The 26,522-nt window shown below is 43.8% G+C and overlaps 1 protein-coding gene across 1 annotated transcript; it reads right to left on the bottom strand.

Annotated features, from left to right (window-relative positions):
- Positions 1 to 973: 973 nt before the first annotated feature.
- GOT1L1 (glutamic-oxaloacetic transaminase 1 like 1) lies at positions 974 to 25,898 on the bottom strand. Its single transcript, XM_070952394.1, has 9 exons — positions 25,787 to 25,898; positions 15,025 to 15,209; positions 14,232 to 14,355; positions 13,190 to 13,302; positions 11,953 to 12,045; positions 10,596 to 10,746; positions 7,866 to 8,031; positions 3,213 to 3,355; positions 974 to 1,191 (listed from the first exon to the last, which is right to left on the bottom strand). Exons 1-9 carry the CDS (start codon positions 25,896 to 25,898, stop codon positions 974 to 976), a joined length of 1,305 nt encoding a protein of 434 aa, XP_070808495.1.
- Between the last annotated feature and the right edge of the window lie 624 nt (positions 25,899 to 26,522).

The raw sequence follows: 26,522 nt of genomic DNA, 5'->3' as shown, positions 1-26,522 counted from the left end.
ATCGCTTTCATGAGCGGTTCCTTGGACATCTCATGCTTCCTGATTTAGTGAATTCCAGTCCTGTGCTGTTTGTTTCCTTTTTGTTGATTAACCTTCTGGGTGTCTGCATCAGGGACAACCCAGTGCAGTTACCATAGAAACCACTGAGTTAACCCATCCTATCACACATTACAATCAGTTTCATATAAGTCCTAAAAACAAAAAAACACAAACCAATCACAACTCCAAAACTGACTAAGGGTCAAGAAATTCCAGCTAAAAATTCAGAGCTGGAAACTGAGGCCCGTTTTGGATATTTTTGGGAATTGTAATCCCCAAATATCAAGAAAGCACCAGATTGGAGAATGCTGCTCAAACGTAAACCCGCTATCTCTCTCGTATACACATATTATTCTATATCTGACAGAAAGCTTATGGGGCAATGTGAATTCCAGTGGAAACTTCCTTCAACCAACCTTTAGAAGAAGGTAGAGATTTTTTTATGTGACTGTAACCAAATTACTCAATTCCAGATTCTGCCCTTCTTTGTGTTGGAGGTTGTGTATGTATTAGTATTTCTGGGAACAGGTATCTGTCCTGAGCAGTGATTAGTGCAGTACCTATTTCTGAAAGGAGATTGATTTACAGGATATATAGTGTAGAGTCAGAAAAAGTCTAGCACCTAGCTAACTATGTCTTACCAGAAGGACAGTCAGAGAGCACTTATTCCATATATATGAGTCTGAGAAGAAAGCAGTTTCTCAGACAAAAAGTAAACAGCAGTTATATACTGGAAAAAGTAGATTTTGATGTCTTTCCAAAGGAGCACTCTACTTCATAAAGATTCATGTCAGAGATCATTTTAATGATTACTGAGTATATAGACTCAACATCTAGAAACTGGAGATCATGATTATGATCAATTTTGAGAAACAAACATACATTGACCAGATCAAGTGTTTCTAAAATATAGTTTTACTAGAACACTCTTAATTTAAGAAGAATTTGATAAATCTATAACACTCTTCTCAGGTTCTTGGTCAGCCGTCATGCAGAGCTGGCTGGGATTTTGACAGGTGGTGGCCAAGATGGCTTCATGGATGCTTTGTGCTATATAGTCCAAATTCTTGGAGTTAATGCTGCAAATGTTGATCTGCCCATTGGCAAGAAGGTAGATATGTTTCTGCTTCTCTAGGAACTCCACTTGGGAGGCTGGCAAAGAAAAAGAAATGCTTTTCACTTTGATGGATCTTCAGCTAAGAAGAACATTTTAGCTTAAATAGGAACAATGTGCGCAGCTGGTTTGTAGGAATGGCTGTGAATTTTATGCCGGAAGACTGGCAAACATCTAGGAAACCTGTCTATGGAGATTCTCAGGCATCCAGTCATGGTTGTCCCAAAGGTGCTTTTTCCAAAAGGCAACTGGACCTTCTTGGGTTTTTTTGAAGTCATTTTGCTTCTCATCCAAGAAGCTTCTTCAGCTCTGGATGGTGGGAAATGGAAGGATTTATATTCCTTGCAGACAGCCGGTCATTTGATTCTTTTAGAGAGTCATTGAGGCCACTTGGAGGTTTATATGTGTCCTCAGGGTCACCTGAGTAGTGCAAATGGGTGTGGAGCCTTCTTGGAACTGCTGAAAGGACTGTGTTATAGATAATGTTGTATCCCTCCCCCTCTGTTGAGAGAGGGCTGTTCAATTTTGACATAGATGGCCTCTTTGACCCCCTCTTTCAAACCAGCGGTCCTCTCTGTCCAAAATGTGGACTTTGCTGTCTTCAAATAGTGGCCTTTGTCTTTTAAATGGAGATGGACTGCTGAATCTTGTCCCTAAGGACATACATAAACCTCCAAGTGGCCTCAATGACTCTCTAAAAGGATGCAAATGGCCAGCTATCTCCAAGGAATATAAATCCTTCCATTCCCCACCATCCAGTCAGAGCTGAAAAAGCTTCTTGGGTAAGAAGTGAAACCATCTTAAAAGAAAAACAAGAAAGTCCAGTTGCCTCTTGAAAAAAGCACCTTTGGCACATCTAGGAAACCTTCCTTCCATTATTTAATGGAGGAGGAGAAGGCATTTTGATCTCTGGGGGCACTTCTTCAGCCCACATCCCAAGCCCTCTCCAGACAGCTACCAAAATCAGCCAGACATTCCCAATATTCAGAGAGGGGAAAACACAAGAAAACTAATAAAAAACCTGCAATGGATATAACACACTTTATACTTGTATTCCAAAATAGCAATTAAAGGAATAAAAGAGGAGAGCATTCAAACCCCACAGCCACATTCATAACTTAGTCTTTTGCATGATTTGTGTACTCTCTGTGGTTTTTGCTTTCAGCATTCAATTCATTCTTGGCTATTCAAAGGTTGCCCATTCCTTGGTCAATATAGGCATGCCAGATTTGGGCTGCAAAATTCTGAATGGCACCAGATGTTCAGCCAATAGATATGAAAACCTCCAATGGTCATCGAATTTTTGTAGCCAAAATGTAATATGAATAAATTAAATGCATACATTTACTTAAAGGGTCTTTGGAGTATTTGTCTTTCCCCATCACCCTCTGGATGCAATCAACTATTGTAGAGCTAATTAACTGAGACAGTAATTACACCATAAGCACATGAAACTTTGTGGAACCCTATTTGTTTCTAAAAGTCTTTTGATTTTTTGATACCTGGTTAATAAATTTTATATAAAAAATAAATGTTATTAATTTTTTGATGCAATTTCAGTTTAGAAATATGATAGAATTTTCAGATCAGATCAACCTTGTTAATCAAACTGAAAAGTTGCATGAAACTGCATGGTGTCTCTTTTCAAATCAATCTGATAATTTGGAAGGGATGTTGCAAATGTGCAATAGTTGATTTTTTTTTCAAATCAAATTGCTCAGAATCAAAAATTTCAAATTATCATCAGTCCTTGAATTCAAGGATTGAATCAATGATCAGTACAGAATTCAAGTTTTTGATCGGATCAACATTGATTTGCCCAACCTCCATGGTAGTTTGGACTGAGAAATAGGGAGTGGCCCAAACTTACCCAATGTCTCCCAAGTGCAACACTTTTATCACTAACTCCTACTGAGTTTATCATGAAGGAGTTCCATAGTTTCGACATTCTCTGATGCAGAAATGAAAAAAGAAGCCATATAGCATTTGAGGTTTTCATCAGTCAGTGATTAAGAAGATTTATCCTGGATTTGTCAACAACTGTTTATTGAATACTTACAATTCAATCCAATAAAGCTATGGACTCCCGACTGCCTTGTAAGATGCTCCCAGGAACCTGGTGTTCCCAGAATCCGCAACTTCTCTTTCAACTTTTCCCTAATCAACATAATCCTCTTTACTAGTGTCTGAAGACTTTGTTTCCTAAGGAGGTTTGAATTCAGAAAGAAAAAAAAAAACATGGTTTGCAAACCAGTCATGTCTATTTAGATCTGATCAAAAGTTTTATCTCTTATTACAGCGCTTAGTTAATGTAGCAAGGCTGGGAAGAGTGTGTTCTTGCCCAAAACAACAGTTCTAAAATGGTACTGGTTGATCTGGCATATTAGCTTTCTCCAACACAATGCCATGCTAATGTGCTGAAGTACATCCTCCATATCCTTGGTACATAGTGGATTGTGACATTACTGCAAAACCGAATCTGAGTCAGTCACCAGGAGCAGAGGTTTACTCTTCTGAGCTTTCACACTCGTGCAGGAGCCCATCTTCAAGGAATATGTGCTTGGGGGTATTCTGTGAGTCGTATTTATGTGGTGCTTTCCTGTTGGTTGGTTAATTGGAATGTTGATGGCTGGTAATTGGCAGCACAAGTAAACAACAGCCAACTGCCAACTATCATCATACCAATCAACCAACCAACAGGAAAGCACCACAAAGATACGACTCACAGAATAGCTCAAAGCATATATTTCAGTAGAGAGAAGTTTCTTGAAGAAAGCTCCAACATGAATCTGAAATAGTGGTGGTTGCTCCCGGTTCGCATCGGTTCCCGCGAGCCGGTAGCGGTGACGATAAAGAATTCATTCTTTATCTTAATATCTTTATATTTGTTTGGGGTTGCCTTTCTTCCCTTTCATCTTTTTTATTGTACAGCAATCTTTCTCCTCAAACCTACCACCTCTCTCTTTTCTTTCCTTCTTACTTTCTCTTCCCCCCTCTTCTTCTCCTCCCTACTTCCTCTTCCTTTCTCCTTCTCCTCCTCTCTTCCTCCCTCTCTTACCCTCACTCCTACTCTAATTTCCCTTCCCTTCCTTCCTCCCTTCTCTTCCTTCTCCTTCCTTCATCCCTCTCTATTGCTGTATCCTTTTGTGCATATGGATTACTCAGAGGGCTGAAAAAGTTATTTTTGACTGGTCCTTGCACTTTTGACCAGTCCTCGAACTTACGACTGTCCTCACATTTTATGTTTTTTGCCCTATTTTGTCACCATGGTGAAGAGAAGCAGTTGTGAAATGAGTGACACGGTTGTTAAGAATGCTACAATGGGCATAAATGATGACCAGTCATAAGCGCGAGGACTGGTCAAAAGTGCGAAGACCTGTCAGAAATCACTTTTTTCAGCCCTCTGGGTAGTCCTTTTGTGCATATGGATTACTCAGAGGGCTAAAAAAATTATTTTTGACTGGTCCTCGCACTTCTGACCAGTCCTCGAACTTATGACTGTCCTCACATTTTACGTTTTTTGCCCTATCTTGTCACCATGGTGAAGAGAAGCAGTTGTGAAATGAGTGACATGGTTAAGAATGCTGCACGGGCATAAATGTGAGGATGGTGTGAGGACCAGTCAAAAGTGCGAGGCCCAGTCAGAAATGACTTTTTTCAGCCCTCTGAGTAATCCTTATACACATAGCCATGGCCACCCGGTCACATGTCCAGCTAGCCATGGCCACCCGGTCACATGACCTCCAAGCCATGCCCACAAAGTAAGCCACGCCCACAGAACCGGTAGTAAAAAAATTTAGAACCCACCCCTGATCTGAAAGCTTGGAAGAGTAAACTTCTGGACCTGGTGACCAACTTGATTTTGCAGTGTTATCCTGGGACATGTATATTTGGCTTTATTAGTGACATTACTGCCCAGGAATTTTAGAAGCTGTAGTCCAATAATTCAAAAGGGCACTACATTGGGAAAGGTAACTATGTACTTTTAAACTGTGCATAGAAAGATGACCGACCACCAGTCCTGCAGTTTAGAACTTCCTAGAATATGCACTGTAAAAAGACATTGAAGAAATAATTGGTTAAATGCAGTACAAACAAATCATTCCTAGAAACCATTTCCAAATACGTCAATACCCAGAGAGTCATGCTGTGCTTAACAAGCACCGTTCAAGGTAACTATGTTGTCACCTCAACTTCCAATAAAAAAAACAAGCTTCATTCTACTCATCAGTTAGAAATTTCAGGCTAGAAATGCTGGGAATTATGATAATTGAATTCTCAATTTAGTTGGGAAAACTAAATTGTCTGGAACCAGAAGACAATCCTAATAACTTATTCTAACGCTTCTGTACTCGTTCACCAGGTGTTTTCCAGAATCCTTATTCTTGTTTTATTTAGATGAAGACCCTAAAGATGGCAGAACCTCCATCTGAAGAATTACTGCATTGGCTTTTTTCTTTGTCTACCCTCACACCAAGAGAAGTTGGAGGGCTAGCCTTTCCAAAACCGACCGAACACTGGTAAGGTCTCATATTAAGACCTACCTAGTGGCGATAAAAACGGCAAAGTTTAATTATTTTTCCATTTTTATCGCATCTGCAGATAACCGCCCAGCCGCCCTGTTCAGGGTGACCCGCTCCCTGCTCCATCCGGGAGTGCGGGAGGACCCCTTGGAGGGCAGGGCTGAGGATTTTGTACAGTATCTGCATGACAAAGTCGCTCAAATTCGGGAAGGCCTGGTCTCTGACTGGGTAGATACAGGCAGGGTGACGGAGACAGGTCTTGAGAGCGTTATCTGGGAGGAGTTTGACTCAGTGACCCCTGAAGATGTGGACAGGATTCTGGGTAGACTTAGTGCGGTCACTTGTTTATTGGACCCGTGTCCCTCCTGGTTGGTGCTGGCTTCCCAGGAGGTTACACGAGGCTGGCTCCAGGGGGTTGTTAACGCTTCTTTGAGAGAGGACTACTTTCCCGCCGCCTTGAAAGAGGCGGTGGTGAGGCCCCTCCTCAAGAAGCCCTCCCTGGACCCAGCTGTTTTAGCAAATTATCGTCCAGTCTCCAACCTTCGCTTTCTGGCGAAGGTTGTTGAGAGTTTGGTGGCGCAACAGTTTCCCCAGTACCTGGATGAAGCGGTCTATCTCGATCAGTTCCAGTTGGGCTTCAGGCCTAGGCACAGCACGAAAACAGCATTGGTCGCATTGGTTGATGATCTCTGGAGGGCTCGGGACAGGGGCTGTTCCTCTGTCCTGGTCCTGTTAGATCTCTCAGCAGCTTTTGATACCATCGACCATGGTATCATGCTGCGCCGGTTGGAGGGGTTAGGGGTGGGGGGCACCGTGTTGCGGTGGTTCTCCTCCTTCCTCTCTGACCGGTTGCAGTTTGTGTTGATGGGGGGCCAAAGATCGACCCCGAGGTGCCTTGTATGTGGGGTGCCACAGGGGTCGGTTCTCTTGCCCCTTCTGTTCAACATTTATGTGAAGCCGCTGGATGAGATCATCCGTGGTTTCGGGGTGAAGTACCATCAGTACGCTGATGACATTCAGCTGTACATCTCCACCCCGGACCACCCCAATGATGCCCTTGACATGATGTCCCGGTGTCTGGAGGCCGTACGGATCTGGATGGGGAGAAACAGGCTCAAGCTCAACCCATCCAAGACCGAATGGCTGTGGCTTCCAGCATCCCAATATAGTCAGTTGGTGCCATCTCTGACTATTGGGGGCGAGTCATTGGCTCCCACAGAGAGGGCTCGCAACTTGGGTGTCCTCCTGGATGCACGGCTGTCTTTAGAAGAGCATGTGATGGCCATGGCCAGGGGGGCTTTTTATCAGGTTCACCTGATTCGCCAGTTGCGTCCCTTTCTAGATCGGGACTCCTTACGCACGGTCACTCATGCCCTCATCACTTCCCTCCTGGACTACTGCAATGCTCTCTACATGGGGCTCCCCTTGAAGAGCACCCGGAGGCTCCAACTGGTCCAGAATGCGGCCACGCAGGTGATTATGGGAGCGTCATGGCGCTCCCATGTAACACCTCTCCTGTGTGAGCTGCACTGGCTCCTGGTGGTCTTCCGGGTGCGATTCAAGGTATTGGTGACCACCTTTAGAGCTCTCCATGGCTTAGGGCCTGGATATTTACGGGACCGCCTTCTGCCACCGAGAGCCTCCCACTGGCCAGTACGCTCCCACAGAGAAGGGCTCCTCTGGGTGCTGTCGGCCAAACAATGCTGACTGGGGCCCCCAGGGGGAGAGCTTTCTCTGTGGGAGCACCTGCCCTCTGGAACGAGCTCCCCCGGGAGATACGGACGGTTCCGGACTTACGTACTTTCCGTCGGGCCCTCAAAACCTTTTTATTTCATCAAGTCAGGCTAGCCTAATCTCTCCAATTGTGTATTTTAATTTGGATTTTTAATGGGGGATTTTAACTGTCGGGCCAAAATATTTAATTTATTTTTAAATTGTTTTTAAATTTTGTATTTGATGTTTTTTTACTTCTGGCTGTTCACCGCCCTGAGTCCTTCGGGAGAAAGGCGGTATGTAAATTTAAATATTAAATTTAAATTAAATTAAGAAAATAGTTTATAACTTAAATAATATTCTTGGATATTTTACTATAGCAGATAGATCATCACAGTCCCAAGATAGTAATACAGAGAGCTGATCTCATGGCTAATATAAATTCAAACTATCTGATTACTTGCCTTCCTTCTTACCATTCATAGAAATGAGCAGGGCTGGTCAGTACCATTGTAATCACCCGCGCCCCTAAGCTGGTGGGTCCAAACCATGTCACAGCTATTAGTTGAGCTATCTGTGAGTGGATTCGGATCAGGGTTGGATTGTCTGTTGTCACCACAATGAGGTTCCCCACTCGTTCATCTGCGTGATATAGCCAAGGAGACACAACACTGCAGTATTTAGTGAATTGTAGTTGAGTCAGTATTTCTTTGAAACTAGCTATCTCTAAATATTCCTTCCTCCCCCCAAACCTCTTAATATTAGGGTTCCTGTCATTCCATCAATTACAGAAACTAATCTGATTTACTCTCTGTAGACTTCACCAATTGCTAAAAGAAGAGTTCCCCATAAACTTTATTTTAGGGATGGGGCCTTGGAGAGGAGTCTACCTTTCCTTGAGGATAATATATTGTCCCAATCAGAAATGGAATCCAGATCAGGAGGAGATATGGGTGGACTGTTTTTTTTCTTCCTCACCTCACAAATGCCAGGAGAAACAGAGGTGGATTACTCTTGCCAGCGATGTGAACTGATGTTCAAGGAAGATTTTTGAATTAGTCTAGGATCTGTCTAATTTCAAGACTGAAAGTGGTCTAGCCTATCTGACATTAAATTCATCAGACTTTGGTAGGACGAATCAATGTCTAGAAAGGTAACTTCAGGAGAGCTATTGGTACTAGAGATGACAGGAGATGACAGGTTGTAAGACCTTCTCCAGAAGTTATGGGTTTCCAAAAAGAGACTGGACAACCATTTGACTGAAATGGTAGAGGGTCTCCTGCTCGAACAGAGGGTTGGACTAGAAGACCTCAAAGGTCCCTTCCAACTCTATTATTCTATATTCTATGTTCCTCCTTTCCTCCAATGCTTTTCGATAGGCATGAATTTTTATCCTTAACACAACAGAAGTAGAACCTGTTTAAGAGATAGGAGCAAGAATATGTGCTCCAAATCAGGGATTTCCTGATTTCTAGGAAATGATGTGACAACAAGAACAGCTTCAAATTATTTAACTGCTGCCTGGCTATTGCTGTGGCTACCTCTCTTTGCATCTAAGTCCATGTTGGATTCTTTCGTTGGACAGCTCCCTTCCTAATTCAGCCTCTTTGCTTAGGACTCATTCTTTTTATAATAGACAGCTCCTCTTTTTTCCAGGAGGAATTGAGTCAAATAGCTTGGAAGATAAAAAATAGTTTAATGGGAATAATGAAGGCTTTATTATTGTTCAGTCCTTTTCATTTGCTATGTTGCCCAATGAAGGGAAAATTGATATAGTGATATGAGGATTGGGCAACGTCCAAAAAGACCTAGATTCAAATAGCTCTTTGAAAACAATGCTTTGGATATGCTCAAGTCACCCTATACTCAGACTGGTGTGAGAAGTACTAGGAGTGATGCACAAGTCCTATTTTAAAAAATCAATAATTTCTGGTCTAAGAACTGGGCCATCGACACTTGAGTTTGTGACATGCCCACAAGCTTTCCAAATCTATTAAGAAACATGAGTTGTTTCGCATCACAAAGCAATTTTGCAGAGCCCAATTTGTGACACATCAGAATGGCATCCATAGCTCACAGTCTTTGTCTTGTCTTTATCTTTGGATAAAACAATCCAAACCATAAATAATATAGACACTGAGCATCAATGTATCAAAGGAAAATCTGGGATTATTGTCAAAAAAGGAATAGATAAACCCCCAAAATGAACATTTCAGTCCTGAAAATCCCAGAACATAATTTCTTTTTTCTTGTATTCAAAGACCTCTAGTGTTTGAACATACAGTTTGATATCTTTTCAGAGAGCAATTATTTTAAGAACTAAAATGCATCTGCACTTAGATTAATTATGCATTGATGTTCAATTATTTCCATTGCTATTTTGACAGAAAATATCATATCTTATCAGTAGAGCCCTGTTTTCAATCTTCATGCCCTCAAATTCAATCTTTATATTTTCTTAAATGAAGAGAGCAGATGATGAAAACTTGATGACTCTTCTTGAAATGTTGGAGAACTATTTTGTTAGTCAGATAGTAATTTTTAGATGTATCAGGATCTGTAAAAGTGAAGCTTTGAGATTGTACAAGTACTGATTAAAGTGGATGATAATGACAAATATATTCAGTCATGCCGAAAATGGTGTAGACAATTGACAGCAAATACAGAAATGGGTTTGCAGATAATATTGATGAAAACTAATGCAACTGTATATCTGTGCATTGTTGGGAACAAACTTGGAAATGCAATCCAAATGTTTGCCTGGTAAACATGTTTAGCCACTGAGAAAACAATCTCATTATCCGTGTTGCAAATACCTATGCACCGAGGTACATAATGATGGACTTGCAGATGGTTACTACTTCAAAGAAGAGTACACAAATTATGACTGGCTGTTTCATGGGTATATACCATTTCTAGAATCAAAACTAGGAGTCTTCTAATGGAAAAAAACAGAAGTGCATCCAACTTCTTCATGTGGTAAAGAAAAGATAGTTGGTGCATGTGCTATAGCAATAGCATTTAGGCTTATATACCACCCCAAAGTGCTTTACAGCATTCTCTATGTGGCTTATAATGAAGAAGCATTATTTACATATTGGCTTGAAGCCAACTGCAAAAACAGGTTTTAAGGCACACGTACTTCCATTTAGTTGGTCCGAGTTCCCAAATATGTGGCAAAGATGGCTGAAAATGCAAAGGCTTACCATATAAGCCAAAGTTTTTAGAAAAGGACTGAGCGCATAACAGCTCAAAACCTTTGTTTACAAAGAGACGTACTGCCCAGGCATCTCTGTCCAGATCTCCTGAAGCCAATCCTTGAGCTGAGACATCAAAAAAGGGGAAAAGATGCTTTCTCTGGGGAAACAATGGGAAAGAAGAAGGGAAAGACAGCGGATATCTTCTTATAAATATAGTTCATTTGTTATAGTGAATGAATGTAATAGTACAATTTGGCATCAATGCTGCCTTATGTTTAGCTTAGAAATTGCTCTTCACTGAGAATGTGGAACTTCTGCAAGCAAGACAGCAGAGATTATAGCTTTTATATCAAGTATGAAAATTATGTGAGCCGATAGAAGGAAAAAGGTACATCTAACATTCATTTTGACAGTCCCCAGTATGTATGTCAAGTCTTGCAGGCTAATAATTTTGTATGTGTATTGTCTAAAAACAATGCATGAATAAAGTCTGAGATTTGACCCAGAGGCAACTTAACTGTCCTCTCTGACTCCATTCAAAGGAAAATAAAGCCAATCACTTTATTCTAGAATATCTCAATCATTGGAAATGAGAGAAAGATGTTTTGCATATAGGTAGTTTTCAACTTATGACCCATTCCTTAGAGATCATTTGAAATTATGTTGAACCACTCAAAAAGCACTTATGACTCAGTCCCAGTTCTGAAGTTCTGACAGCTACCAACTCATGTGAACATGTGACTGCATTTTGGGCACTCAGCAACTAGCCTGTATTTACAGCATCCTGAGGTCACGTGATCATGATTTATGATATTTGTGCTGAAAACTAGTGTCTAGGTCTGGTTTTCAGCAAAAAATGCTCCATAGCAAACTATGGGTTAGCTTAATGTATATGAAGATTGCTTAATGACCACAGAGTTCTCTTTATGACTTCTGTGTTCATTATTTTACAGCCATCAGGACTTATGACCCTAATGGGCAGGCTCCATTGTGGTCATAAATTATAACTACCTGTAGTATCTATTGTTCTGACTCAGGTTCAGTGTATTCATGTTTTCTATAGAAATCATTCAATTATAATTTGAATGCCGGTCATAGAAAAGAATCATCACTGTTGCCATGCCACATACGGTACCTTTTAGTTTCAGAATATGTAGGATGAATTAAATTGGAAGGGTTCTTAAACTTCACAGGTCTTGCAGTTCAGCCTAAGCTAACTCACTATGGGTCAAAAGCAGGGTTCTAATGCCACACAGACATGGTGTTAACAGATGGATGCATCACTTTTGCAAGATATCATGTCAAGTGTCTCTCTACATATTGTGACCTGTCTAGTTTTGCTTCTCCTGATGTCCTCACTTGCCTTCATCATTGATGCAACTCTTCTCCATTCAGAGGGCTTCAAGCCAATTTCTTCAGGAGCATGCAGGAATATAATGGAGCCTTCTGGGGCATTCTGCAAGGACATTCAATACAATAACTATCACTTTTGGTGGGCAAGGACTTTGGGAGTAGGGCGGAAGGCTTAAAAGACACAACTGGAGGCAAAAAGAGAGAGATCTACCAATGGGTTATTAATAATTACTTACTAGCAGTTTTGGAAACAACACAGTTGATTCTAAGATAGTAGAAACAGTATACCCAGGTATCTGCCTCTATAAGAGCATGGGGGGAAATTATAGATCCATGATAGGGGACATATTCATTTTTTCTTCTGAAAAGTCTCCTAAATTGATATCCATGTATATCCTATTAAAGTGTTGGAAGATAGTATGTAATGGAAAAGAAGTTAAACTTTTCTTAACTCTTATCAGCTGAAGTGGCAAAATTGACAAATAATTTAATATGATATAGGTCAAATTCCCACATAGCATGACTATGCCCTGACAGTCATTGTTTTCTTTCTTTCTTTCTTTCTTTCTTTTTTGTAGAGGACTAATAAATTAATCAGTAGCATGCATTATTTTTTTATAGAGAAAGTAACATCTAAACCCACTGTGGTTGAAGTGAAGGATCTAATAGCCATTCAGTTTCAGAGGTAAACAAGGATCTGCAACTGATTACAGTTGAAGGATACTGCAGGGTACTTCTGCTGACTGCCAGCTGCCTGCAATTTGGCAGTTCAAATCTCACCAGGCTCAAGGTTGACTCAGCCTTCCATCCTGTCAAGATGTAAAATGAGGACCCAAATTGTTGGAGGCAATATGCTGACTCTGTAAACCGCTTAGAGTGGGCTGTAAAGCACTGTAAAGCAGTATATAAATCTAAGTGCTATTGCTATTGCTATTTTCCTACATTTATAGGAGAAGAGTAGTCAGAGCCTAGGGGCTGAATTAAGCGGGTCATCAGCCTAGAGTCATTATGTTCTCACAAATGGTCTAAATCTAACCCTTCTTCAGTTGAATTTATCTACTGCCAATTTAGTAGTGAATGATAATTGACTAGGGTCTTGTGAGCAATAAATCTTCTTAACTGCAACTTAACATATGGTCCTGATCCTTTGCACATGTCACATTTCCTTTGAGCCCAATGCTCTAACCACTACACCAGATGGCTATAGGGATGTTGCTGTAAGCATAGAAATTGTTGCTTTCTGGTACCTGCAGTTCTGCCACAAACAAGTCTATGTCAACCAACAGCTTGATGGGATCCCAGTAATGGTAAGAACGAATATCTGCAAAGCCAGCAACTTGGAATATGCAACCAAGAGTGCCTGAAAAATAAAGGGACACCTATTAGACTATTTTGTGCCACATTATTATTTTTAATTTGGACAGAACAATGCACTAATAATAAATTATGAGATATGACTCATAATTCAGTGAGTGAGTGAATGATTTGTCTTCAGAAGGTCTAAAAGGGAGCCGAGGTGGTGCAGTGGTTAGAGTGCAGTACTGCAGCTACTTCAGCTGACTGCTAATTCAGCAGATCAGCGGATCAAATCTCACCGGCTCAAGGTTGAGTCAGCCTTCCATCCTTCTGAGTTGGGTAAAATGAGGACCCAGATTGTTGGGGGCAATATACTATTTAGTATACTGTCTTTGGTGTAAGCCGCCCAGAGTCCTCGGAGAGTGGGCGGCATAGAAATATGAATAATAAAATAAATAAATAAATAAATAAAATCCAATATTCAATTAAAAGTCAGGTTAAGTCTATTGAGATCTACTTCATAGGAAAGATGATAACATTTCACTAAATGAATCAAGGGTGGATAGTAGCTTTGTTATTGTTGTTCATGAAATTGAAGATGGTTTGGTTTGGTTTCCCAGGCTGTGGACAGGTGACAGATGTGTTCTCAATCTCCCAATGTTCTAAAACACTAAACTAGTGCATGCATGATTTAATTGCTACATCACTACAGGAACAATTTTGTTGCTATTAGAGTTGTCTTTTGAAGCCCTCCTGATAAACCCAAGTTTCATTCATATGTAGATCTACACAGATATATCATTAATCAGATGCTTAAAGTTGTTTCTGCTATATTCTGAACCCTAGATGGGAGATGGAGGTAACTACATAACCTTCCAACTTCTTGATTTGTTCTTGTCATGTCTCATTTTCCTTCCCAACAATATTTCTAATGGCTTTAAGTTTTAATTGTAGGACTAGGCCAAAACATAGGGACGAAAAAATATTAGCTACCCAGTTGTGGTTCAGCAATATAGATAATTGCTGGAGTTGAATGGTTGGGTCGGTACCAACGGTGCAAAAATTCAGCTCCAATCCACACAGCACCTGTCCCACCTATTGTGTGAACACCACCTGCCTGTTTAGAAAAAAGCAAGAAATATTTTTATTAACTAATCATGTAGAATTGTCAGCTCGACATTTCAAAAGATCAATTTTCATGGCCAGTGTTTCTCAACCTCAACAATTTTAAGATGAGTGGACTTTATGTCCCGAAATTCCCTAGAAAGCATATTATGCAAACTCAACTAATGATGGTTTGTTTAATAAGTCACTGCTTAGAACCAGAGATGAGTGCAGGCAGAAAGTATGAAAGACAGAAGAAGAGTTTAGCTACCCTATTTCAACAGGCAACCTAAAAATTGATTCTGGACCAACAGGCATTGGGTTAGTGTTGATGACTGCAAGATTGAAGCATCTCTTCTTCCTTTCATTGGAGGAAGGGTTCTCACGCTTGGGCCAAATCACAGTTTTCTTTGACAAAAGCAACAGTTCAGGACAGAGAGCTGTTTATTTTTTTCATGATTATTCTCAAGCTGCTAATGGCCTTAAACATTCATTCCTCTCATGCCATGGCAACAAAATAAGCTGTCGTAATTAAAAAGAAAAAGATGCTACAGCACTAATATTTCCAACAGGGACTCCATACAAGCTTTTGAATGTAATCAATAAAGAAAAATATCTATTTGATCCTTTCATATCTCTGTCTCCTAGGCATATGGCCATACTCATATAAATATCCTCATACCCTGTTGTCTAAGAAAGCCTGATTGTTCTTGCCAATAACCAGTTCCATGGCTGTTTTGGTGAACTCCACGATGCCCAATTCTCTGATGTATTCATGATCCAAGGTGGGATCCTGAGGGATTTGCAACAGAATCTTTTGCACAACTGGTGGGATCCAGATCTCATCAGCATTATCCGTGTGGCATCCTGGGAAAAGCAACAGAGCTGGCCTGAGACATAGATTCAGGGATGAAAACTGGTAGTCAACGTGCTGTTATTTTCATTCTAAGCATCACTGCCTGAGCCTTTTGAACTCCATAGAACAAGGATGTCAAGCTCAATTTCATTGATGGCTGCATCAGCATTATGGTTGCCCTCAAAGGGCCAGTAACTGGGTGGCCATGACTAGGTGGGCATGGCTGGGTGGGCATGGCCAGCTTGATGCCTCTCACTGGGCACAACTGACTTGTGACAGCTGGGTCAGGACAGAACAAGTTGCACAAGGCTAACAAGAGCCTTGATAGTACAGGGGTTTAGTGCACCCTGTTATTAACACAGCTGCCTGCAATTTCTGCTGGTTCGAATCTCTCCAAGGCTCAAGGTTGACTCAGCCTTCCATCCTTTCTAAGGTAGGTGAAATGAGGACCCAGTTTGTGGGGGCAATAAGCTGACTTTGTATAAAATATACAAAAGAATGAAGGCTATTGCTTAACGCATTGTAAGCCGCCCTGAGTCTCCGGAGAAGGGCGGCATATAAATCAAATTAAAAAAAAAAAAAAACTCATCATGGGGACAATTCGATGCCCCACAAGCTCCTCACCTCCCCAAACTGCTGGCAGCCAAGCATGTGCATGTATGTGCACATGCACATGCACACACACCCACACACAGATACACATACACATTCCAAATTTGGGGACTCCTTGGGGAAAGGGTCTTCCCCCCAAGCCTGGGCATGATTGGCAGTTTGTAACCTCAGATGTGGATAAAAGTCTCCAAGCTTGGAATGCGGGCGAACTGGTAGCGGCAGTGGTGGGAAGCTCCACCCACCCACCCGGGTGCTTCTGCGTATGCACAAAAGCACTGCGCGTGCCCATGAGCGAACCGGTAGCAATGGGTTTTAAAACCTGCCCATTGGAATGGTGTGTGTATGTGTGTGTGCACAGCATGCCAAAGAAGACATTCTTCCCATAATCCAGAGGTGGGTTTCAGCAGGTTCTGACCAGATCTGGAGAACCGGTAGTGGAAATTTTGAGTAGTTTGGAGAACCGGTAGTAAAAATTCTGACTGGCCCCGCCACCATCCATTCTCTGCCTCCCGAGTCCCAGCTGATTGGGAGGAAATGGGGAATTTGCAGTAACCTTTCCCTGGATTGGGGATGGAATGGAGATTTTACAGTATCCTTCCCCTGGAGTGGGATGGGAATGGAGATTTTACAGCATCCTTCCCCTGCCATGCCCACCAAGCCATGCCACACCCACCAAGCCACGTCCACAGAACCAGTAGTAAAAATTTTTGAAACCCACCACTGCCACAATCGCAGACATCATTGGAATTTCCCTGTCCGGTGTTCCCCTCCCAGCAAAGCAGGAAGTGGAGGACGATGCTGCTGTGTGTGGAAGCATGGAGGAGAAAATTTGCAGGAAGCAGTTTCCTCCAAGTCCAACTTCTGTCTTGACAGATCTCTGGAGAGCAAGAGGAGGTGGCAAGGGAGCAGCGGTTCCTAGTCCTGCATGAGGAAGACTGGCCCTTCTCGAAAGGGAATTCCTATTTCCAGTCATGTGTGGTAAGAATGCTGGCTTGTGGAGGCAAGCTTCCCTCATGCAGCTTCCTCGCTGCCCCACTCCACCCCATCCTCCTCTCCAGAGATCTGTGAAGGCAGAAGTTGGACTCAGAGGAAACTGATGAAAGTTGGATCTAGCCCGATAACTCAAGGACAAACTTCAATTCTTTTCTGTATCTTTATTGTAGGCTTAATGGTACTGGAGGTCACTGACCTTGTACCTTTCTCTTTCAGGTATACATCTCGAATGCAATGTGGACCTCGTGGTTGGAGCTATTATACCCAGGAGGAGGGGAAAAGGGGTAAGGAGTGGTTACAGGGGTTATGGGATATGTGGTCGGTTAACCCTTCCAGGGCCAGGTGGCCAGGAAGGTGCTGCAGTTAGACATTTACCATGACAAAAACCCCTCTAAATGTCTAACTGGGTACCTGGTGGGGTGGTTATATACATACAGAGAATATACATGCACAAGTACGGATCACATGTAAACACACATTTTTGACATGAGGTACGCATGCTGTTTATGTGGCAGGGGTTTCGTGAGAATATCTGCTGTTTGCTCCTCTGTGTCACAGTGTACTGCCTTAATGAAACCTATCTCTGAAAACTGCCTGACGTGTTTGCACTTAATGTCAATGTTCCTAGATCGTTGACCTACAGCATCGGCCCTTGAGATCTCTATTGCTGCTTTGTTGTCTTCGTGGATGACTATTGGGTATGAGGGTTCAGCCCAAATGCTGCAGAGCAGGTCATTGAACCACACTAAGTTGTTTGCGGCCTTGGATAGACAAACGAATTCTGCTTCCGTGGTTGATGTGGCCACCAGTTTTTGTTTCCCGGTGTACCAATGGATGGGGCAATTGTTGAGTAGTAGCACGTAGCCGGAGGTGCTTTTTCTGCTTTTTATGTCCCCGGCCCAATCAGCGTCAGCGTAGCAGGTTAGTTTTGGTTTCTCGGATATTTCTGGCTCTAGGCAGAGTTGGGCATCCGCGCTGAATTTTAGGTATCTAAGTAGTCTTTTGATGGCGTTCCAGTGTGATACTGTGGGTTTGCTTACATGTCTGGACAGCAGATTGACGGCTAAGGCGATGTCGGGCCTGGTCCAGTTGGATATATACAGCAGTGACCCTATCGTTGATCTATACAATTTATTGTCGGTGAAGGGCTCAGATTCCTCGTACATAGTCTTCAGGAACACTGGCTGCATGGGAGTCTCGCTGGGTTTTGCTTCGGACATGTTGCATTTGGACAGCAACTCGATGATCTTTTCCTTCTGGGAGAGGCGAAAGCCTTTGTCGGTTTTCAACACTTGGACCCCTAGATATTTATCGATCTTTCCAAGTGACTTTAGGGAAAAGTGGCTACCCAGCTCAGTGGCGAACTTGTCACACCTGTCCTTGTGTTTGCTGATGTACAAGATGTCGTCCACGTAAACGAGCACGCCTTCGAATGTGTTGTTTTCTCTCTTCGTGAAGAAGCATTTGTCAGCTGAAGTGGTTTCGAAGCCCATGGATCTGAGAGCCTTGGCTAGGCAATCATACCACCTTTTGCCCGACTGCTTGAGTCCGTACAGACTTTGGTCAGCAGCCAGGTCTGGTTCCCGTCCTCGTTGTACCCAGGCGGTGCTTTGACATATATCTCTTTGTCCAGTTCAGCGTGCAGGTACGCTGTTTGTACGTCGAATTGGAAAACTTCCAAGCCCAGGATGGTGGCCACCACCAGAGCACTTTTGACACTCTCCGCCCTGACGGTAGGCAAGTAGGTGTCCGTATAGTCTTCAGGGTATCTTTGGGCGAAACCCTGTGCGACTAGTCTTGCCTTGTACAGGACCTTGTTGTCTTCTAATGTCTTAACTCTGAACACCCATTTGGTTCCTATCGGTCTTTTGTCCTCTGGAATCTGGGCAGGTGAGTATACTTGGAGGTTCCTTAGGCTCTCCATCTCTTTCTCCATGGCAGACATCCATTTTTCCTTCTCTTCCTGGGGGAGCCCGAGGATGTCTTCATATGAGCTGGGTGTGGATGGCCATGACGTAGTCCTCCAGCTTCTTTGGCAGCTTGTTTCTGTTTTCTCTGACTGGTCTGCTGGGGGTTGGCTCGGTTTCCTGCATGTTGTCTGCCTCTTTGTTTGTCAGGTCATCTATCTTCAGGGAGGGGTGCCCTTCTTTCCACTCTCTGATGCTCGCTTTGCGATTGTTGGCTTTATGCCCTCTGACCTCTCTGATCTCCTTTTCCTCCTGGTCATGTTCGAATGTAACCCTATTGGCGGGGATGTCGTTGGAGTGTACCCTTGACCAGTTTGCGTTTTCATGGAAACTGGCGGACCTGGAAACGACAAAACGGTTGTTGTTGTCAACAAATCTGTAGCCCTTTGTGCCTGGTTCGTAACCCACGAATCTCAGTCTTTTTGATAATTTCTCCCCTTTCTTTCTTAATTGCCTGGAGATGTGGACATCGGCTGGGGCGCTGAATATGTGTAAGTGTGCGATGTTGGGCTTTCTGTTGTATAGCATCTCGTATGGTGTCTTATTGATAGAGCTTGACCACAGTCTATTCAGGGTGTAATTGGAGTAGTGTAGTGCCTCTGACCAGAAATGCTGCCCCATCCCAGCATCCTCTAGAGCAGTGGTCCCCAACCCCCGGTCCGCGGACCGGTGCCGGGCCGTGAAGTACCTGGCACCGGGCCGCGCAGCGGCCGGGGGACAGGAATGCTTCAGCACAAAGGCTCCTGGGCCGTGCGCAATGGGCCTGCGCAAAGGCTCAGGCTCCTGGGCCGTGCACAATGGGCCTGCGCAAAGGCTCAGGCTCCTGGGCCGTGCGCAATGGGCCTGCGCAAAGGCTCCTGGGCCGTGGTCCCACCCCTGCGCGCGCTCAGCGGGCCGTGGCCCCACCCCTGCGCGCGCTCAGCGGGCCGCGGCCCCACCCCTGCGCGCGCTCAGCGGGCCGCGGCCCAACCCCTGCGCGCGCTCAGCGGGCCGCGGCGATAAAAAGGTTGGGGACCACTGCTCTAGAGCACACCTCATCATCGTTGGCAACATCCTGTTTTTTTCTTTCTACGACCCCATTCTGGAAGGGGGAGAAAGGTGAAGAGATGTAATGCGTTATGCCCTGTTCTCTCAGCCACCTCGTGAATTCTTTGGCCATGAATTCTGAGCCCCTGTCTGTCATTATTTGCCTTATTTTCTTATCGTGTTGCATATCTACTCTTCTGTGGAATTCTTTAAACCTTTGGTACACTTCGTTTTTGTGTCTGAGGGAGTAGACATACCCGTATCTGGTGTAGTCATCCACAATCGTGAGGAAGAATCGCTTCCTATGCCCCACAGAGGGTTTCAATGGCCCTACCAAGTCCATATGCACTAATTGGAAGGGGGACTCTGTGGTTCATTTGGATCCCCTGGGGATAGCCTTAACCTTGATCTTAGAACGCTTACAGATTGAACACTCCAAATAGTTTTCTCAGTTCTTTACTTTGAGACCTTCGGTACATTCCGTCATTCTCTTTACAATGGGGAAATTTATGTGTCCCAGCCTCCTGTGGAGGAGGTGGGTGCAGTTATCATGCAATGGCTTCCCGATAGATACAGACTTGTTGGCATTTCCATGGCAACTTCCTGCCTCTTGCTGTACCCCCTCTATTTCTGGACACTCATCTACTTTGTGGTTCATGTTGGTATCAATGTCTTCTTCCTTCCTTGTGTTGGGTGTGAAGTAAGGAAGTCCCTCATGTATGGTTACCTTTCCTATCTCTTTCCCTTGCTTGATCAAGTGTGCCTTTCCATCTTTGAACTTTATCTCTATGTTTGTGTCCCGTGTCAGTTTTGTGGTGGCTAGTACGTTGTGGGGTATCTCTGGCACGTACAGTACTCCTTTTAAATCCCCTATCTGTGTGATGTGTACGTTTCATTTCCCTACTACTTTGACCTTGCTTTGGTTCGCTACCTTTATTTCTGAGTCTATTTCTGTGAGTGAGTCTAGCAGCTCTGGGTTACAAGTAGTGTGGCTTGTGGCCCCTGAGTCCAGGAGCCATGTGTTTCTCTCTGCCTTATGTTTATCAGTTGGGTCATCGTGCCTGATCCCGTACATAGCACCAGAGTTACTGTCCCTGGAGTAGTCTCTGCGTTTGTGGTGCTTCCTGGGGCTGGGTGACCACCCTCGCCCCCTTTCCTTTGGGTACCTGCGTTCAGGTGACCGCCCCCCTCTGCTGTCATGTTGTCCCCTATCCCTATGGTTCCTGGGGCAATCCCTTTTTAAGTGGTTCCTTGATCCACAAGAATAACATTCTGAGGTGTCCCTGGCCCTATCTTGGAAATCCACCCTCTTCGTGGGTCTAGGATCCCTTCTGGACAGTTGGCAGTCCCTCCTCAGAGTGTCCTCTGCAATGAACTGACTGGTCAGTGTGCCTAGTGTTAGGTATTGCAAGCTGAGGCTATTTAGTTGGGTTATGAAGCTGTCCCAGCTGCTATCAAGAGAGTTTATGATTATGCTTATCATGCTCTCTTCAGTGATGATTTCCCCCCTCTGCATGAGCTCTGCCCTTGTAGCATTCATCTTTAAAATGTGCTCACTCATGGGGACTCCCGCCTTGTGTTTGGTGGAATGAAACTCCTAGATATTCTAGTGGTTGTGGCTCTACTCTGGCTATAAAACAGATTACATAGTTTTTGCATAACATCATAAACAGTCAGATTGTCCTCAATAGACAGCTACATAGCAGATGGAATGGAGGTTAACATGATACAAAATGCCCTGTGATGAATACAGTCAATTTCCAGTGACCAGGGCTTTTGGGGAGGTCTGTTAGCTAGAAATTGCTCATGAGAGCAATTCTCAATTGTTGACTCCATTCTATAACATTACCCCCATCTAACTGTAATTTTGGCAAATTGCCATAATTTGCCCCAGAAATGTTAGTAAGGTTACTTACTGGGGGGAGCTGTCCATGGTCCAAACTGTGATTGAACTCACAATAAGGCTTTGGGATATCTGTGGCCATTCTGTACTTGCTTGGATCTATGTAGCTTGCTTCTCTTGTTACAGGCAGGTACTGGGCATGCGCGAAGCTCATTCCGTGCTGGAGTCCATCGGGTGAGGTTCCTGCTGTTGGAGCTCCCAGGCCTAGGCCTAGGCCTGTTGGTGGGAGGCTAGACCCACCCCCGGTGGGTCCGAAGGTTCCTCCTGAAGGTGGACACCACTGCTGGATGGCTGGATCCCCGGTGAAGAAGGGAAGAAGGTGAGGAGGCGACGCGGTCGTAAGTCGAGGACTTCCGCGGGTTGGCGGCGCGGCAGCAGCGGAGGTTGTAGGTTGAGGATTCCCTGCACCCAGCGGCTCGGCAGTGATGGCGGCGGCGCGGCGGCGGATCCTCCCTCGTGGTCGCTGGTCCCGGGTCGCGTGGATCGGCCTGGTTGAGGTCGTGGCGCGGGTGAGTAGCCAGTTCTTCTCTTCTCCCTCGGGCCTCGGGCCTCGCGCAGTTGGTGTTGCAGGTGGTGAGTTCGAGTCCTGCGGTTGATCCTTCCTGCAGGTGGGCGGTTTCTTGCGCCGGTTGTTGGTGTGCGCGGTGTCTCTACTTGGCTGTGACTCGGTTGCCTGGTCATCATTGGTTGTCCTGGCCTCCTTGTGTCTTCCAGGATTTTTTTGGGGGGGGTTTTTTGAGTGCTGCAGCGGGCTCGAAAGCGGAGCCAAGGGCAGCGGTGATGGTCTTGATTGCCTTTTGCAACTCGAGATCGGTAGGTGTTTTTTTCTTAGTTATTGTAGTTTCTTCGTGGTCGCTTTCAGAGTTGGGTTCTTCGTTGTCGCTTTCTGTGTCCCCCTCATCTGTTTCGGGGTTCGGGCATTTTCATGCCAAGGGATTCAAATCCTGGCTTCCCATTGGCTGGTGCTTGTCCCAAGATGGCCACCGGGAAGAGGGCGCGAAAATGGATTCGGCCAGCTCGGGATCATCGGGTTGGGGTGGCTTACCTTTTTTTGCTAGTTTTTCTCCCTCGGTGGTCTTTGGGGCCTCAATTGCTGCTTCTTGCTGCTCGAAGAGGCTTTGAAGGTCCGCAATGAGGTTTTCTTTGTCACTGCTTGCCTCCATCAGTTTCAGGATGGAGAGTTTGAATTTATTCATCTTCTGTGTTGTTTCTTCTTCCAGGGTGGTGATTTCTTTGGATGGCCCCTCTTCATCTGATTGTGAGTCCAGGCTGGAGTCCTGCTCGCTTCCAGCTTCTGTCTCCTCCATGGCTGTGGCCTTGGTTGCAAATTTCTCAGCCATCTTCTTGGTAAGAGCTCTGGTCTGTACTCTGTTTGCTTCTTCAGGGTAGATGTTGGGTTCAGTCATTATCTGGAGTTATGGGCAACCATCCTCTGCTACCATTTTTGATGAAAGTTGGATCTAGCCCAATAACTCAAGGACAAACTTCAATTCTTTTCTGTATCTTTATTGTAGGCTTAATGGTACTGGAGGTCACTGACCTTGTACCTTTCTCTTTCAGGTATACATCTCGAATGCAATGTGGACCTCGTGGTTGGAGCTATTATACCCAGGAGGAGGGGCAAAGGGGTAAGGAGTGGTTACAGGGGTTATGGGATATGTGGTCGGTTAACCCTTCCAGGGCCAGGTGGCCAGGAAGGTGCTGCAGTTAGACATTTATCATGACAGAAACTGCTTCCTGCAAACTTTCTCCTCCATGCTTCCACATGCAGCAACATCATCCTGCGCCTCCTGGGGCGGGGGGCAGGCAAAGCTGGAAGGAGGGATCTGGAGGTCTCCAGCAGAGGAAGATGAGACCAGGGCAAGTGCCAAAGCCTAGTCCACCAGAAGAGTGCACGAGACCTGGTGTCCCCAGTGACGGTCTTGCCCCGCAGGCCGACTGTGTTCTGAGCACTTCCCTTTCACCCAGGGGGAACACCCGAATGGGCCATGTTGGAATGAGGCCGAGGTGGCAGGGGCCGAACCCTCGCTGTCTCCAGGGCAGCCCCATTAGCTAGATCTAACCACATCAGGGGCCAGATCTGGCTCATAGGCCTTGTGTTTGATATGTCTGCCATAAAATACCAACTGTCTCCCTTTACCTGAAGATTGATAACAAGGATGAAAATGGTAATGTGGTGTCTCCTGATGGTCAATAACTGGAAATGCCACACAGGAAGTATGCTGTAAAAATAGAGAAATCTCCTCCCTTCAAGTCTGGAAGTCATGCAAAAACCCTGCATATGATATGATATTAATATCTATATCTCTCTGAAAGCTTAAGGGGGAGTGGACTGAATCCACCTACCTATTCTCTGAATACAGGTAGTCCTTGACTTAGCAATAGCAATAGCAATAGCACTTATACTTATTTACCACTTTACAGTGCTTTACAGCCCTCTCTAAGGAGTTTACAGAGTCATCCTATTGCCCCCAACAATCTGGGTCCTCATTTTACTCACCTCGGAAAGATGGAAGGCTGAGTCAAACTGCCAAATTGTAGGCAGCCAGCAATCAGCAGAAGTAGCCTGCAGTACTGCATTCTAACCTCTGCACCACTGCAGTTTAGAACCATAATTGAGTCCAGAATTACAGTTGTAAGGAGTGCTATTCATTAAGTAGATCCCCATGTGACTGTGACTGATTTTAGAACCCTTTTTGCAGAGGTAAACACCAGTTTCCAGCAAAAAAAAACAAAAAACATTGTGGTCATGTAACAACAGGATGCTGCAAAATGCTATAAATTCAGACTAGTTGCCAAGCCCCCCAATGCAACCATGTGACCATATGGGGGAGATGGCAGTTAGAACTTTGAATCTGGAGCATAAATTAAAGATTGCTGTAACATTGGATGATAGCTACAGATAGTGAGGAGTATCTGTAGCTACACAGCATAGGATAAAGATTCTTCCCTGGTTTATACAGACCCCGAACTTTAATACTTTTAAAGGAGACCTGATTTTTTAAAAAAATAAATGTAGATATTGACCATAATATTCAAAATCAAAAATATATTAATCTCATATGATCACAAAATGGGCCTTTTCTGTTGAATGACCTTCCTACAGACATCTATCTCATATCTAAGTTATAGCCTTTACCGGTTGAAATTGTCATTTTGCCATTTCTGTTAGTGCTTCATATTTTTCATTTTACTCTGCTATTTTCTATGTTGGTTTTATGTGATGTTCTTCATTGCATTTGATGATGTATGTTTCAGGGAGTACAGTACAACATTGTCCCCATATCTTCATACATCCTGTTCTGTCCTAAGGACTAAACCATTCATCAGATACTCATTGTGATTCTGAAAGACTGCCATTCTCACAAGATTTCCCAGGGAAATACTCCAACTTGTAGGGAACTGTACTGTTTAGAGATTTTTAAAAATCTGAAATAGAACATAGAACATAAAATAACAGGGTTGGAAGGAAACTTGGAGGTCTTCTGGTCCAATCCTCTGTCGAGCTGGATACCCTATACTATTTTGGACAAATGGTTATCCAATCTCTTCTTGAAAACCTCCAATGATGGAGAAACCCCAACTTCTTTAGCAAGCCACTCCTGATTGTTCTCAGAGTCAGGAAATTTCTCCTTAATTCTAGATTGGTTCTCTTAAAGATCTTCTAATAATTTCCCACCCATTATGTCCTGCTCTCAGGCACTTTGAAGAAATGTTTACAATGTGGTTTAAGGAAACTCGATCTTATCATCAAACTTTGTTGTGTGAGTATGTGTGAGTCAATATTGAGCCTTGGCAATTACTTGGAAGTAGTTTGCCCTTGCCTTCTTCCTAGGCTGAGAGAAAATGACTGTTCCAAGGTCACAGCTGGCCTTGTGCCTAAGGGAGAATTATGATCCCCTGTTCTCCCAATCATCAGAGAATCAAAATAGGGCTGCTTCAGATTTGGACAGTACACTAAACCACAAACCTTAGTTACTGTGGTATCTAATAGGGTAGCATATACATGTTTGTTAATAGAGATTTCTTTCAAAATTGGTATGCAATATGAACAGGGCTATTCATATCTGAGGAAGAATTGGTTTACCTGCATGGCCAAGGCACACTTTTTGGGGTGAGGGATCTTCCCTGTAGACATCTAAGGGAAAGTCTACTGCCGTGGCCAAGGGAACATCCAAGAAGACAGAAAGAGTTGTCATAGCACAGTTTAGCTAAGATAAAAATGATTTTTCAGACAGACTATTATTCTGTTGAAAACCTGGTCTACCAAGTTCTAGTACAGCTTGCAGAGTTCCTAAGGCAACCGTTTCCTGGGAAACCAAATATATTTGCCCTTCAACATTCTGAACTAAGTAAAAGATAATGCATCAGAGATGGTTATCAGTCATGCTATTCTGCAAAAATGAACATATATTTGCTCATCTGGTTGATTGGCAATGCCAGAGACCATGTATACACTCCTAATTCCACATATATCACTGCACTAGCTTTAGATTTAGGCCTTGTTCACAAATTGTGTTCAACCATAACATGGTTTAATTGCTTTTTGGTACAGCAACTGGTATGAGCCCAGCCCATATATTTTGGAAGACATGTCTTTAGGCTCCATCTCCTCTGGTGATTTTTTCAAAATTGACACATTGAGAAGCTACTGGGATTACAACAGCACAAATTCTCAAAGCTGCTGGCTCCAAATTTTGAGGAGGAGGAATCCGAGACATACTTACCGGTACCTAGCACACTACTTACAAGAGGCCTATAATTAGCCAATGACAGACAAACTTCCACAATTAATAGATGTTTTGTAGTACAAATTCAGGTGA

The sequence above is a fragment of the Pituophis catenifer genome, unplaced genomic scaffold (genome assembly GCF_029215685.1).
Source record: "Pituophis catenifer annectens isolate HBS135680 unplaced genomic scaffold, rPitCat1.0.hap2 SCAF_12, whole genome shotgun sequence".
NCBI lineage: Eukaryota > Metazoa > Chordata > Lepidosauria > Squamata > Colubridae > Pituophis > Pituophis catenifer.
This window is presented reverse-complemented; position numbering and strand designations above follow the sequence as displayed.

Excerpts from the sequence above, each read along its gene's own strand:
- GOT1L1 (XM_070952394.1), bottom strand. The coding sequence starts at position 25,898 with ATGACAACTCTTTCTGTCTTCTTGGATGTTCCCTTGGCCACGGCAGTA. Across the intron at positions 10,747-11,952 it reads GAGTTGCATCAATGATGAAG|AGAAAGCATCTTTTCCCCTT; the intron begins GCAAGTGAGGAC and ends TTGTTTCCCCAG. Across the intron at positions 8,032-10,595 it reads TAAAAACTTTGGCTTATATG|ATGAACGAGTGGGGAACCTC; the intron begins GTAAGCCTTTGC and ends TATATCACGCAG.